Below are 15,332 nucleotides of genomic sequence, written 5' to 3' on the forward strand. Positions count from 1 at the left end.
ATCTCCCTTTTGAAAAGGGCTGTGCCCTTTATTTTAACAATTTATAATCCCCTTTCCATAAGGATGCTTTGTACCAAATTTGGTTAAATTTGGCCCAGTGGTTTTTGAGAAGAAGTTGAAAATGTGAAAAGTTTACAGACGGACGGACGGACAGACAGACAGACAGACAGACGGACGGACGGACGGACGGACGACGGACAACGGGTGATCAGAAAAGCTCACTTGAACCTTCGGTTCAGGTGAGCTAATAAAAAAAGCACTTGAATCCCTTTGGATATTACGCCAATCCAATTGATTTCTGTATAATGAAATCCTCTTTAAAACACTTTAATAAATTTGGACCATCATATCTCTATCTTGCATTTTTTTTTAAATTGTTTCCCGAGTCTTTGATTAATTATGAAATGTTGTCAAAAACATCTTATATTTGTTTCTCGCTTGAAAATATCGTGTAAGATAAATATATTTGTTTAAAAGTAGACTGAAATCTTAAGAAGACTGGTTAAAATATTGTAAACTTCATCACAAGTTTTATACAGGGGCTAACCCATAATGTACAAAATTATTTAATAACTTTTAAAATTTCAAATTGATTGACATTTGCTACAAAAAAGGTAAATAGATATATTCAGTCAGGTTGTTAAAGCTTTTAGATTCGGACTGCTCTGGGTTGTTTTATAAATATGGCTGACTTTACATTCTTTTTCAGTACCAACGATGATCGATACTCAATAGTTTCGGTCTGATCCGTTAATGAACATTTATCGATATTGTGTTCTTACTTTTACTACACTTTTTAAAATGGATTCTTTATTTATTCCTGGAGGAGGAGTCATAATACGAATGGTTGCCTAGTATAGAAATTGATTATAGCAAAATGGATACATATAGCGAAAATACTTCTAATAACATTGAGGATTGGTGCAATGACATGATACATGTTTCTTAATTCTCCACAATGAATAGTGCATCTCGGACCTCTTTTTTATTTTGTTTCTTTCTTGCGAAAGTCTTTGGACAGGAACAGTTTCATGGCTTTTTTAAATTCATTGGTTATCAAAACAGTCCAGAAACATCCTTTGTAAACGATCAAAGTTTCAATAAATCTATGAGGGAATGTTCATCAATGTGTTTAAAAGAAGACAACTGCTATTTTTTCGACATATGTAAGAATGGTAGCTTGACATCATGTTACTTCTATGACAACAATGTATCCAGCTCTGACAGTGTTGATAGTGGTGCTTGTAGACGTTATGAATTGGTAAAAAAAAAATCTTTTAATTTTTTCTTATCTAAAAACGGAAAAATGGTAAAAACGATAATTATGTCTGAAAATCTTTTAACCAATAAAATTGTTGCATTGTTGTATAAATTGAACATTTTTTTTAAAATTTCTTTTATAAAATGCCTTTTTAAAATCATCACTCTTTAAAAGTATCATACAATTTATCAATTATATATTATTGATTAATAATCTATGCATTTATTTTTTTTCATTTTTTTTTTGACCGATATTCATGTTTATCCGATCTCCTGAAGAAACAGACGTGCGACGTTGGCTTCACATCTCCCTGCCGATGCCCAACCAATATGGGAGATGAACGCTGCAACCACAAATATGGTATGTAAATAACATTTAAAGCATAGTGCGATATTATCAAGCAATTTGAAGTTTCAAAAAGTATTTAACTATTATTATTTTAGATTGTAGCGGACATTTAGTTGACAGAAATACGCCTTCATATAGTTTTTATAAAACGTTCCCAAACAGCGTGGTAAAGGAGATGTTGTGCGAAATGGAAATAGACAACGGGGGTTGGATAGTAAGTACAAAGTTTAAACATACGAACATCGAAATAGTTGTTCCTGTCCCTAGCATACTAGCTAAAACCCTTTTTGTACGCCAACCTATATGATGTGACATAATAATTCAATAAGTTTGATTGTAACATTTTAAACTACGTAAAGAAAAAATATATATAAGAGAAAAGGAAGATACATTTTATTTTTGGCTTCATATCGACTTGCTTAGTTGTCCTATTATATTTTACTTATCACTGTAAAAAAATCAAATCGCGATTTCTCACTTCTAAATAGCTAAAAGAAGAAAGAACTATTCATACCATCGAACGTAACATTATATCAACAAAGAATGAAGTACATGCAAACAGGAAATAACTTGTTTATGTCCAAAAACAGTCCTCACCGGAACACTCTCTGACTGACAATTTTCTGTATGCACAACTAATTTTTTTTACTTTTCTTTATCCTTTTTTGCCAGTTTTAATATAACGATTTCAGACTGTTTTACATAATTATTATTTGCCAATTAGAATTTTTGTGAGTTGATTTTAAACAACTCTCCTATTCAGTTACTCTGGCAAACCGGAAGTTAACGATGTTTCGACCTAAGGACAAATCATCACCGCTGACAAAACTTAGTACTTGAAAATTATTGATAAATTGGATGTTATGTATTCAGAAACGTTGTTTTAAAGACACTTATTTATAAATACCTTGAAAATAGTCAGATTTTTAATGGTAGGAACTTATTTTTTGTATTCGTATATATTCCTACGCATGAGTTTAATATTGCTTTGATACAATAAGCATAGAATAATCAGATATGTCATCGATTTTAAAATACAAAATAATCAATAAAATCAACTCCCGTCAGTACTCCAGCACTTTGATTTTCCTTAGTCTATGCATTCTAATTCACATCGTCATAAAAGTATTCTGTTAAAGAGTCTCTATATAAGCATTTCCCCCTAAATTTGATTTAAAATTAAGAACCTAAAAACTACGTATTTTTAAATGCCGAAGTATTTTATAAGTTGCTATTAAAAAACTAGTTTATCTTATTGGTAAATGATTACAAATAGTGAAAATGAGTTTATAGTTTGATTCAAACACAGTTTAAATTCTATATTTTTTTTCTATTTCTCCATTAGTTTCATTAAGTTTATCTTAATCATTCATGAAATAAATTGATCACCATGCTCTTTCCGATCGTTAGAAAACATAAACATGTACACTATATTTTGTACAAATTTTTCTTTAAAAAAATTAAAACTCATCTAGACTGCTATAGAAAAATCATTGACTGCATTTGCTGATATTATAAAAAAAATTATGAATTTGAATGAAATAATTTTAAACTTTGTATTTGCGGTTTTAAAGAAGTATACATGTATACGTTTTACAAAGGATTATGATGTCTATCAATATATTAAGAATAAAAAATATGAAGACTAGGAATAAAGCTGACATAACGCACCAGTGATGTCTTCAAATGCGCGCTAAAGCTTTCGATTCGCGGGTTGGATGAGGTGCCTTGAATGTTTTACCACGGAACGGAGTTTCTTTTTTAGAAAATGAAATATGCATTTTAAACATAAAATCAATTTTGGCACACCGCAAATACTTTCTCTATACGTTTTCAAAAACGTGAAAAGAATTTGGATGACGCTTGACAATTGTGCAGTAAGAAAATAACATTTTAGTTTGAAATGTTTTTTAAACTCTGACTTATGGCGTTCAAAAAGTAGAAAATATCCCTCGAACGCAAAAGAACTTGCCATTTTAAAACATTTGAAAAAAAAAATAGTCGAGGGAATGAAGACAGTCAAATCAATGGGAGAGGCGTTTTCTTTCATAGTCCCTGCCTATAAGGTCTAATAAAAAATCTTCTGGCGATAAAGAGTGGTGGAAAGGGCATTATTTCGATAATAATTTAACTCGTTTTTTTTCAAATGTTGTTCATCTTACTCGATCAGCCTATGCGTGAACAAATTAAATCTGAATTAAATCTCCCTATAAAAATAAAATTTGTTTTGTGGGGGCAAAACTCGCTAATATTTTTGTATTCTAGATCCCTTTAAGTTTTCTGATCTTTAAATTTCAGGTCTTTCAGCGCCGAGTAGATGGGACTACAAATTTTTACAGAGGCTGGACTGAATACGAGTACGGGTTTGGAGATCTGGCCAACAATTTCTATATGGGTAGCAATATAAATAATTTTATACCCCCCCCCCCCAAAAAAAAAAAATCAAAGCTTGGGGGAGCATGTAGGAATCACCTTGTCAGTCTGTCCGTCTGTCTGTCCTCTGTCTGTGCAATCGTATCCGGTCCATATCTTTCTTATGTTAAAATAATGTAAGTTCTTACTTCATTAAAAGATTGCTTATGACCTGAGAGAGTGTCGTGATTTTGACCCGTCATTTGGGCAAGTTCAATGTCACTGGAAAAAAGTGAAAAATTCGTGTCCGGTCAACATCTTTCTTTTGGAGAAATATTGGAAGTTCTAACTTCACTAAAAGATTGCTTCTTACATGAAGGTGTGTTATAATTTTAATCCAAGGTGATTTGGGCAAGTTCAAGGTCACTATAAAGAAAAGTGCAAAATATTCGCCTGGTCCACATCTTTCTAATGGTGAAATATTGGAAATTCTTTCTTCACTTAAAAGATTGCTGATGACCTGAGGGTGTGTTGTCATTTTGACCCAGTTTTTTAGGCAGATTTAAGGACACTGGAAGGAAAAGTGCACATCTCAAGTCCGGTCCAAATCTTTTTTTAGGATGTTGGACATTGGATGTTCTCAATACACACAAGGTTGCTTATTGCCGAAGGGTGTGTCATGCTTTCAGCCAAATGTCATATGGGCAAGTTCAAGGTCACTATAAGGAAAAGTTTTATTTTTCAATAGAAAAATAGTTGAGTTATTATATTTTCTTAGCAAGGGTATTATTTTTTAGCTAGCTCACAGTACCTTTGGTTGTTATACCAATATAAATAATCTGGTGATTTGTCTTCTCACTAAGCCAACATTTTGAAAAATGTAAAGAAAACATGTGCTGGCGAAGTACGTAGGGATGCTAAATGCCAAGGACGTCTCTGTAAAACAAATAATTGTATTTTTACATACAAAACTCAATTGATAAAAGTTTCAATCAGTAGTCATACATATGAATATATATGAATTTTGAAAAAAATATTTTTGGAGAAACTATAAAAAATTAGAATTATTTAATTATCATTCACACGTTTATTATGCAAAATAAGTCAATTTATAAATCATGGTGCATTTGTTTATTTCAAAGACCTTTTTGTTTAACTAAAAAAAATATCATATGGAATATTTATAAAATACATTTTATGATTTTCATCTTCATTGGTGCTTACTCTGACCAATTGTTGAATTATCATATTTTAGATAATTATTCAAGTGTGAAAATTTAAAATGTTCACAAGGTTGGAATTGAGAATTAAGAATGTTGACTAAGTACATGTATGACTAAATCGCTAGTCAACAATAAATAATATTCATACTCAATGCATATTTCCTCTTATGTTTTCAATAGAAATCTGTGATGTTCAATATTTCAATATTTTTATAACACGCCAAACATGATCAGGGCGTATGAGCACAAGAAAAGGTCTCTACGCGTTTTAATAGATTTATTATTGTAAGATTAAATGAAATGTTAAACCTTACATTACATATTTGATAATGAATGTAAAAAAGAGATTTCTTGACAAAGTTCCTTGCATTATATTTTTAGCTGCGGAAGCCACTAAATTACACGTTTTATGTGTGATTCCTTTATTATTCACATCCCTGATAAAAAGTGTATATAATGGCCTTAAAATGCGAAACATAAATATTTAATACAAATAATCTTCAATATAAATATATACATATATGTAAGCGTTGAATGCTTATCTTTGGATATCGTCGGAACTACATGTATAACACACCAGGCCTTGCAGACAAATGACATTAACCAATCTTCCAGGAAATTACTACCTTTACGAAATGGTAAAATCTGGAGATTATGAGCTTAGAGTTGACTTGGAGGATCAGGCTGGAGAATGGGCATACGCCGGCTACACGAACTTCATGATTGGAGGACCCTCCACATTTTTTAGATTAGAAGTATCGGGATTTTACGGAAACGCAGGTATTTTTTTGTTTTGTTAAATGAAAAAGAATGATTTTCCTCAAATGATACTAATGTGACACAAATGGGATTGCACAATTATTTGAATATGTCTTTTACTGCACCTGCGAATTTATTAAGTGTTCATTTTAGATAATTTAAAATGTTTTCCATTCAAATCGGTGTTTGTGAGCAGATAAATACTTCTTGCTAGCCATAAATTGCATGTATGTATGGCTTGTATTATTTTTTATTATTATTTAACAGGCGACAGTCTTGAGCATCAAAACGGAATGATGTTCACTACTTATGACAGAGATAACGATGAATCTGGGTCAAATTGTGCCGTTTCCTTCAAGGGCGCCTGGTGGCACAGAGGCTGTCACTACAGCAACCTCAATGGTCAATATGGAATTGATACTGCCAGTGGCATCATTTGGTACCACTGGCGTGGCTATAAACATTCATTAGTTAGAGCTCAGATGATGGTGAGGAGGAAAATAAATCACCAGTACTAATTTAGCTGCAACGTCATTCTATTAAAAAGATCCCAAGTGTAGCATAGGCTAGAATAAATTTCATGTACTATTATTTTTTTTTAAATGTTAGAAAAATTATGTCTAATCTTTGGCTCACAAGAAATACAGAAATCAAGTACACTTTAAATAGATAACTTATAATTGTGTTTTGTGAATGACTTTATATTTACTACTATTACTGTACGCTGTTTTTGCAATTACAATGATTTATGTATGATTCATATCTAGTATTCATTTTACAGAATCAAATAAAAAAAATATAAAAATTAAAGTTGGTCGAAGTTGGTGTTTAACGCTGTTTCAAAAGAAAACACTATCCAACAACAATCGGGAGTTCTGATTTCATTCAGAAAGAGAATGATATTCAAGGAAGATCCCGTTTTACACACATAAATAGATGGACTTTCTTTCAAAAAAGCTATCTAGGCCAAATTAGTTATTTACTTTTATAGGCCCCCTGCAAGTCTAGCAATATTAATAGTAGTGTAAAAAAGCTCAATATATGTATTTACTTTGACAACCTATCTGAACGGAAAATATCAGTATACTTACAAAAATCCAATGCCTTCGGAATGATGCTTAGTAATCTGATTCATGATCTCTAAATTAAGGCAATTAACTCAAAAATAAATTCACAAATACTTACCTCCTGCTTATTTGTAAGAAAATCATTGGTTTATAACAGTCAGGTGGAGACCAATGTACATGGATATTCCATAAACAATCAGTACGAAATATTCCTCCATTCGAACATTTTGACGTCATTCTTAGGATATTAGTAAGATTTTGCACCTAAATTTAACATAGCAGCAAAATTCGCCGATACGTTGTTTCAATGTCAAGCAACAACGTTAATTCAACGTTGAAATATGGTTGCATATGAGAGTTGAAACGAATTGAAAATGTAACGTTGTTTCAACGTCAAAATTAAACGTTGATTTAACATAGAAACGATGTTAAAATGTAGTTGTTACTGAAAATAGTTTTAAAATAATGTTAGTCATTTTGGAGGAAATCACCCGACGATATTTAATCGACTTTCAAAAATATTTGACTGTTGGAAACAAATAACGGCGCGATATAAAGCGGAAGTAGAATGACGAACGGTTGTAATTTTTAACACCATTGAAGGATAGTTGCTCTTTGGATTCATTCTGAGTAACGTTGAATAGTGGTTAAAATTGCTAAAATTCTAATAGCATTTGACAGTTGTAAATTATTGTCATTTGATTTTGGTATGCGTAAAATGACTTAGTATATAAAATCAGCGAGAAGATTTATCCTCTCAGTACAGTTTGCTTAATTACCAGTATTTGATATGTATTATAGCATTAAATGATTTATTTTTGACGTCGTCGTTTCAATAACTGCCGTCAGGTAAGCAGACAAATTAAATAAAGCGCGTAAGCGCGTTATGATCATTTGCATTGTCTGCTCAATCGACGTCAGTGATTGACACGACGACGTCAAAAATAAATCATTTAAAGTAGATCCAGTGTTCTGTGATGTCATACTTTTTTGTAAAACTTTGAGTTCTTTAAAATTTGTGCAAGACAGTTTTATTTATTTTATGTGAATGTAATCACATAGATGTAATTAGAAATACTGTTAAGTTCAAGATATCTTCGCAGCTTAATTTTATTCTAAATTTCCAAATTTTTATACATTTTATAGATGCTAAGGGGAAATAACTCTTTTTCTGACTTTTCTTTCAGTTGTATGTATAAATGCCATAGTTTTTCTTATCCCAACGATTAGTTTTAAAATATTTTCCTAGTTTTAGTTTTCTGATAAAGTTCACATTAAAATTAAACAAGATAAACAAATTTCTGCATGCAAAAATTTTACTTTTAACCAAAAAAATACAGTTTTCTGATGCTAAAATATGCTTAAATTTATGTTTATCTGGCATATCAAAAAGTGTGATGACATGTATATTTTTTCTAACAGTTGATGAAATTAAAGTCTATTAAGTTGAAATCAGTTCGGTTTTTCAACTTTCATAAGAGAATTTTACGAGTATGGAGTTACCTTAATGCTTATATTTACATTCCCTTACTGATGAAATCAACTATTTCTTAAATAAATCGATACAAATTACATATCACGGAGGGAGTAAATTAGTAACAGCAAGAACAGCTGTTTATAAAAGCGGTTTAAACTGGTTATCACATCGACTGTTGAGTTGGGATCGATGAGCATGAAAATATAATCCATAAAAAATAACTCTTGAAATTTTGCTTTTAACAATAAAATAAACTTTTTTGTTGAATAATTGTAAAACATGGTGTTTTGACAACATGTATGAAATATATATTTTAACCGATAACATAGAAATCACTGTTTGGGAACTACTTTTGTAAATTACATCTAAATTCATACGCAGTGATTAGTTGTTGCATTTAGAGACATTTAAAGATCACAGGATTTAGTGGGAAAACACAGTAGAATGTAAATATAAATACCTTAGAGTTCGAACGATGTTCAATCACTGATAATTTAATTCTAGTTTTAAAAACGCTTTCTGATTTGCTAAAAATTATAATTTTATATCGTGTAAAGAAAGTTGCCAACGTCATACGCTTCTTTCCATTTAACCGGACTCGCCGGATTTACCATTCAAAAAGTGAAATAAGACTTCGGGTATATCTTATTGCAAATGACATGAAAAGACCCGGATAATAATGCCAAAAATTGTGCAAAGCGCTCCGAATGACTTCCAAATGATAAAAGATATAAACATTCCCCATCATGAAGCTTGTTTGTCCCCTCTACCAGTGATGGGAGGCATATTCTTTATCGCGGTTTGTCGTTCCTTCTGTTCCCTCATCGTTTTCCAGACTTTTTTCGTCACGATGTGGCGTATTGATTTCAAACTAACTAGAATGCAGTTTTCATATGATGCACTACAGGTCAAGTATGAATATTTATACTTTTAATCATTAACTATTAACTTCACTAATTTTTAAACCTGACTCTTATTCATGATCGGGTTGGGTTAATGTTTCAATAAATGAAAATGAGAAAGAAAACAAAACCTTCATGCAGATTCTACGGTGCCGCTCCATCCAACTTTTTGTTCCAATTCTCTACATTCAATTCAACTTAAATATTTATTTATGAATTTAAAAGCATTATGGGGAGGTACAAATAGACTTCTTCTTAACAAAATATCTAAAATATATTTCGTTTTCTACAATAATGAATAAACAATCTTAAGTATATTTAGACAATACATAACTGTTTTAGATGTTTTCATAAAAAACTCTATTCATACAACAAATCTAATGCTGTCTTAATTGTGTCTTGCTTTATGCAAGTAAACATACTAGGCCTTATTATCGAATAATGATTTTAAAGAATTAAAATCGCATTATTCGTTTATCTATTCGGTAAATCATAAAGGTTTAAACACTTTTCAGTATCACCTTGTCAGTAAAATGAATACACAATTTATCATGTGGATGGGTATACATTGTCATTTATGCATGTGCCCGATTTTAAAATAAAAGGGGAAAGTTTAAAGTAAAAATTGAAATTTTTCAATCGCTTTAAAAATGTTTTGGAGTTCTCTATAAGGATTCGTAAACTTTTAATATATAGTAATCTTACTTAGAAACAAAATATATCATTATCAAACGTAGTGGTTTATTGAAGATCAAGGACTTCGCATCTCAAGGCGGTGTCTCACTTAACTTAAGATAAGAACACGTCCGTTAACTATTGATTATCAATAATGACAACGTGTTCCACTCTAAAAATATAAACAATGACTCGGCTTAGAAAACGTAAAAATTATGGCGTGAATGATTGCATTTCTATCTATTTATAGTGTTAAATGGAAACATGCACTCTTTTAAGTTATTAATTAATTTGAAATTTGCTTAAGTGCATCAGAGATTGTTCTTGTCAACCAATTGCTTTAAAAGCGTATAAACATTTAATGAGAGGAGCACGTACAGACAAATAAATAACCATGTGATGATTGCATAAGTATAATTCAATGAAATAGCAGATACATGTATAATGATAAATATCACGAATATCAACCATGCACTGACGCACCTTCTCACGGCCTCAAGGTGGCAATATTGTAGATAACTAGAGCTGTATCTTGCATTTTACTAGGTTCTTTTTTTTTTAAATATTTTTGATTATCCCTTAAAAGGATTCCTGTCTGATAGATTGAATGAAATTGTAATATTTCTAACATATAAAAAGAACCAAAAAAAAAAACCCCAATGATAGCCAGAAGAAAGTAATACATATTCCCCGTTCCAGAATTTAGCATAGTTGAAAAATTAAAAACTATTCATTGTCATAACATATTTTCAAACAATGAGGGGTGTATATGGAGATCGATGTTTAAGTGGGCTTGATGCCAAATTTTGATAATTGTCTGATTAAATTTATTTTTTATGTTGATGTAGACATTTGAATATATATTTTTATTAAATATGAAAGATTTGACCTAACAAAGGGAGATAACTTTGTATTTTAGGTTAAAATAGGTAAGCTTTTATCTACATTTCTTTTTTTTTTTTTTTTACTTGTAATACACTTTTGAAGATGAATTATTTACCAATTCCCAGAGGAGTCATAATACAAATGGTTGTCTAGTATAGAAATTAATTAGCAAAATGAATACACATAGAAAAAAATCTTCTAATAACATTAAACATTGTGCACTGAGATGATAGACGTATCTTAATTCTTGGCTATGAATGCTGCAGTTCGGACCTCTTTTTTATTTTGTCTCTGTCTTGAAACGGTCTTTGGACAGGAGCAGTTTCATGGCTTTTTTAAATTTATGGGTTATATAAACAGTCCAGAGATGTCCTTTGTAAACGATCAAAGTAACAATGAATCGATGAGTGAATGTTCATCCCAGTGTTTACAAGAGGACAAATGTTATTTTTTCGACATATGTAAGACTGGTACCTTGACATCATGTTTCTTCTATGACAACAACGTACCCAACCCTCCTGGTGATGATAATGGAGCATGCAGACGTTATGAATTGGTAAATTAATTTATTCTTCTTTACTATTTTTCTTATTCTAAACGCCAGAAACTTGAATAACAAGTAATTGAAAATATATTTCATTCTTTAAAATGAATGCAAAGAAATTAAAATTTCTCAAAGAGTTGTTATTTTAATAAATGGCTTTTAATATATTTTTATTTATAAAAAAAAAATATTTTAATGCACTTGAGAATTTTATACATTCATGTTTTAATAATATTTTAATTAATTTGATCTCCTGAAGAAACAAACGTGTGATATTGGATACACTTCTCCCTGCCGATGCCCAACCAATATGGGAGATGAACGGTGCAATTACAAATATGGTATGGTATGGTATGGTAATGACATTTATATATTTTACGCATTGTATTCTTCGGTAATTTCAAAAAGTATTAATCTATTTGTTTAGATTGTAGTGGAACTTTGGTTGACAGGAATACGCCTTCGTACAAATTTCAGAAAACATTTCCAAACAGCGTAGTAAAGGAGATGTGGTGCGAGATGGAAATAGACAACGGGGGTTGGATAGTAAGTACATACAAATAGTTAGTCTCTTTTCATACAAACTCAAAACAGTTCGTTATTATAGCCCCCCACCCCCCCACCCCCCAAAAAATATGCAAGACCCCTATAGGAATCACGCAGTGCATGTTCATTTGTCGCCCATCTGTTTGTGTGCCAACAGTTAATTTTTAATTAGGATAGTTTTCGGTGTCGTATATTTGAAATTTTATACATATTATTTAAAAAGAAAAGGTAAACACCTTTAAGTATTTTAAGTATTATATCAATTTGTCTGTCTGGTAGTATGTATAATGAATGTCATATAAATATTTAAATCAACCGTAAACGAATAATAACATTGCAAACAGTTGCAATTTAAAGGAACTTAACAAAGTTCACTTCTTAGTTAAAAGTAGAAATAACTGAAAGTATCATAGCCACACGATACAAATATATCAAATGAGCTGTGCGGCGGCATCACACGTAAAAATAATGAAACACTTCCAAAAAAAAAATCAACGCATTTTGAAAAAATGTAGATGCATTGTCCGGGCTTATGGGGATGGACAAGATGTTCTTTTTCAGACCTTGTACTTTGTTTTTCTACTCTTAATATAGTTACAGATTTAGAAATTTTTCCGATAAAAAAATGAAACAAAAAGGAATTAGATGTATGCATAATAGGCAATAATTTATTCATTTAATGTACAGTTCTCAGCGGGGCCCCTCTGACTTCGTCGGTTTTATAAATGTACTGCTAAAGATCTAAATCAAAATTCTAATACCGTAGTACAAACTTGTCTTAACATACACATAACAATACTGACTAAAATTTTAACTTCAGGTTTTCCAGCGCCGTGTAGATATGAATACAAATTTCTACAGGGGATGGACTGAATACGAGAATGGGTTTGGAGATCTAGCCAACAATTTCTATATGGGTAACAAAACAACTTTTAATCAACAATCGATGACAATCATTAAATATCATTTGCCATTCATTCATAGATGACATTCATAATCTTAAAGGAAATTACTATCTTCACGAAATTGTAAAATCTGGAGATTACGAGCTTAGAGTTGACTTGGAGGATCAGGCTGGAGAATGGGCGTATGCCGCCTACACGGACTTTATGATTGGAGGACCCTCCACATCCTTTATATTAAATGTATCGGGATTCTACGGAAACGCAAGTATGTCGAAAACTCCCGGGGGGGGGGGGGGTAGCGTTTTGTAGCTTTAACTTCTATTTCAGAATTAATTTCCTTCCTTTCACTTCAATTTTTAAGCTCCCAAAAGTAGATGGGGGAGTCCATATTAATTTGCTTTTTTATATGTAAGTTTAAGAAAAATGTTCAATGCTACGTGCCTGCTGTATAAAATTTTGGGCTAAAGTGCAAAGGTTTCACTAGCTGAATCCTCTCTCTCTCTCTTTCTCTCTCTCTCTCTCTTATATATACTAGTTAGTATATATATATATATATATATATATATATATATATATATATATATATATATATATATATATATATATGGCTTTCGACACGAACAATTGAAATTATGACCTAGACAATGATTTTTGTCTTTTACTTGTATGATGAGTTAAAAGTCATTGCAATAATAACAAAATCCTTCATATAATTGTTTTGATACATACTATTTATATGTAGCAATGATTGTTTTAATCAATTTTGAACCCTCTCAAGAAATGATGTACTCTATACGTCTTGTCAGTGATCACAAAGATATCTGTCTTTTAAATTTCTCTAATTAACAGGTGACAGTCTTGACCATCAAAACGGAATGAAGTTCACTACCTACGACAGAGACAACGATGAAAAAGATGGGTCAAATTGTGCTGTTTCCTTCAAGGGCGCTTGGTGGCACAGAAGCTGTCACTTCAGTAACCTGAATGGTCAATATGGAATTGATTCTGCACGTGGTATCATTTGGTACCACTGGCGTGGCTATGCTCATTCTTTAGTTAGAGCTCAGATGATGGTGAGAATGAAAATTAAACACCAGTACTAATTTTAGTTTCAAAGTCCCGAACAATAAACTAATTAAGCATATTGGAATGAAAGTTATACATCTAATTCAAACTGAAATAAATCTAAAAAAGATTATGTGCATATCGATTTGAGAAAAATTTAGTCAAAGCAAGTTGTATTTATTCTTTAATATTAATTCATTTCAAACGAATGTCTTGGAAGTTTCTACATTGTATGTTTTTTTTCTTTTAACAATTTCTGTCTTAAAGACTTCTTGTATCTTCTTTTCAACTTGACATCTTAAATACAAAAGCAATATTCATTAACATGAAAAATTAAAATTAATGCGTTGAAAAAATATAATGGATTATACTGTTTGCGTGAAAAGCATATCCATTATCGTGTTTGGTAACTGAATTGCACCACCAAGGACACCTTTCATCGATTTATCGTTTCAACCTTTATATTCTTTAAATAATACATGTCTTGTGACTTGTTCTTATCTATATTGATATATTTTACATGGTAATTTTTCCGTGTAGAATTCAAGTTATCCCGCCAAAGTTTTTAGGAACATATTTGTATATGTAATCGATGTCACGAAAATTTGACAGTAGATTCATTTGTTCACTTTCTTAGCATTTTCCAACTTTCATCATTTTTATTCATCTTGAAAATTTATTTACCCGACCATGCCTTTTTAGCAATAAGTTCATTAACTTAATTAAATATGCCCTATTTATTATAATGTACGTTTCAGAACAGTGTAAATACTTGTATTTTTCAATGTTGATCGTCAATAATTTCTTGCAATACTGTTCATTGCTTTATTTGTTCTGATTAATGATGAATATGCATTTTAAAAATGATGTTTTTCTTTTTAAGACTTTCTTTTTAAGAAATTCGTTGTATATAGGATTTACATTTCGCTTTAATTATGAAAGATAAAAGCATTCATTGCAAAACTATTATGCACCAATCGATCCAAACCTAAAGTATTCTATACAAACTTGTATATAAGATATAAATATTGTATTTTCAATTCAGAATCCTTATGATAAGAGTGAATTTTGTTTCTTGCAAATATAAATTTATAAAAGTGTTTGCAGTATTTTAGATTTTCATTTGTAGACGATTTAATAAAAGATTGCTTGTGTTAGTGTTACATGGGATTATTTCTGCGATTCAATAAAAATAAGAGAACTGGTATTGACATTTACCTACTGGAAACGGAAGCGCATTTTTTTAACAAAGCAAAATTGTTCTGTTCACAGTAAGTGTTGGAAAATGGATTTTCTAAATACAATGCATGTTTGTTAAAGTAC

At 30.9% G+C, this 15,332-nt stretch overlaps 2 protein-coding genes across 2 annotated transcripts; both read left to right on the forward strand.

Annotated features, from left to right (window-relative positions):
- The first annotated feature begins 933 nt into the window (after positions 1 to 933).
- On the forward strand, positions 934 to 6,461 carry LOC105342754 (fibrinogen-like protein A). Its single transcript, XM_034458667.2, has 6 exons — positions 934 to 1,261; positions 1,540 to 1,621; positions 1,705 to 1,823; positions 3,908 to 4,004; positions 5,800 to 5,964; positions 6,211 to 6,461. The coding sequence occupies exons 1-6, from the start codon at positions 959 to 961 to the stop codon at positions 6,459 to 6,461; spliced, it is 1,017 nt and encodes a 338-aa protein (XP_034314558.2). The 5' UTR covers positions 934 to 958.
- Positions 6,462 to 11,183: 4,722 nt separating this feature from the next.
- On the forward strand, positions 11,184 to 14,736 carry LOC105342768 (fibrinogen-like protein A). The gene is made up of 6 exons (XM_011449807.4): positions 11,184 to 11,505; positions 11,753 to 11,834; positions 11,921 to 12,039; positions 12,860 to 12,956; positions 13,045 to 13,209; positions 13,794 to 14,736. Exons 1-6 carry the CDS (start codon positions 11,203 to 11,205, stop codon positions 14,045 to 14,047), a joined length of 1,020 nt encoding a protein of 339 aa, XP_011448109.3. The 5' UTR covers positions 11,184 to 11,202; the 3' UTR covers positions 14,048 to 14,736.
- The last annotated feature ends 596 nt before the right edge of the window (positions 14,737 to 15,332 follow it).

This window comes from Magallana gigas, chromosome 7 (assembly GCF_963853765.1).
Source record: "Magallana gigas chromosome 7, xbMagGiga1.1, whole genome shotgun sequence".
NCBI classification, from domain to species: domain Eukaryota; kingdom Metazoa; phylum Mollusca; class Bivalvia; order Ostreida; family Ostreidae; genus Magallana; species Magallana gigas.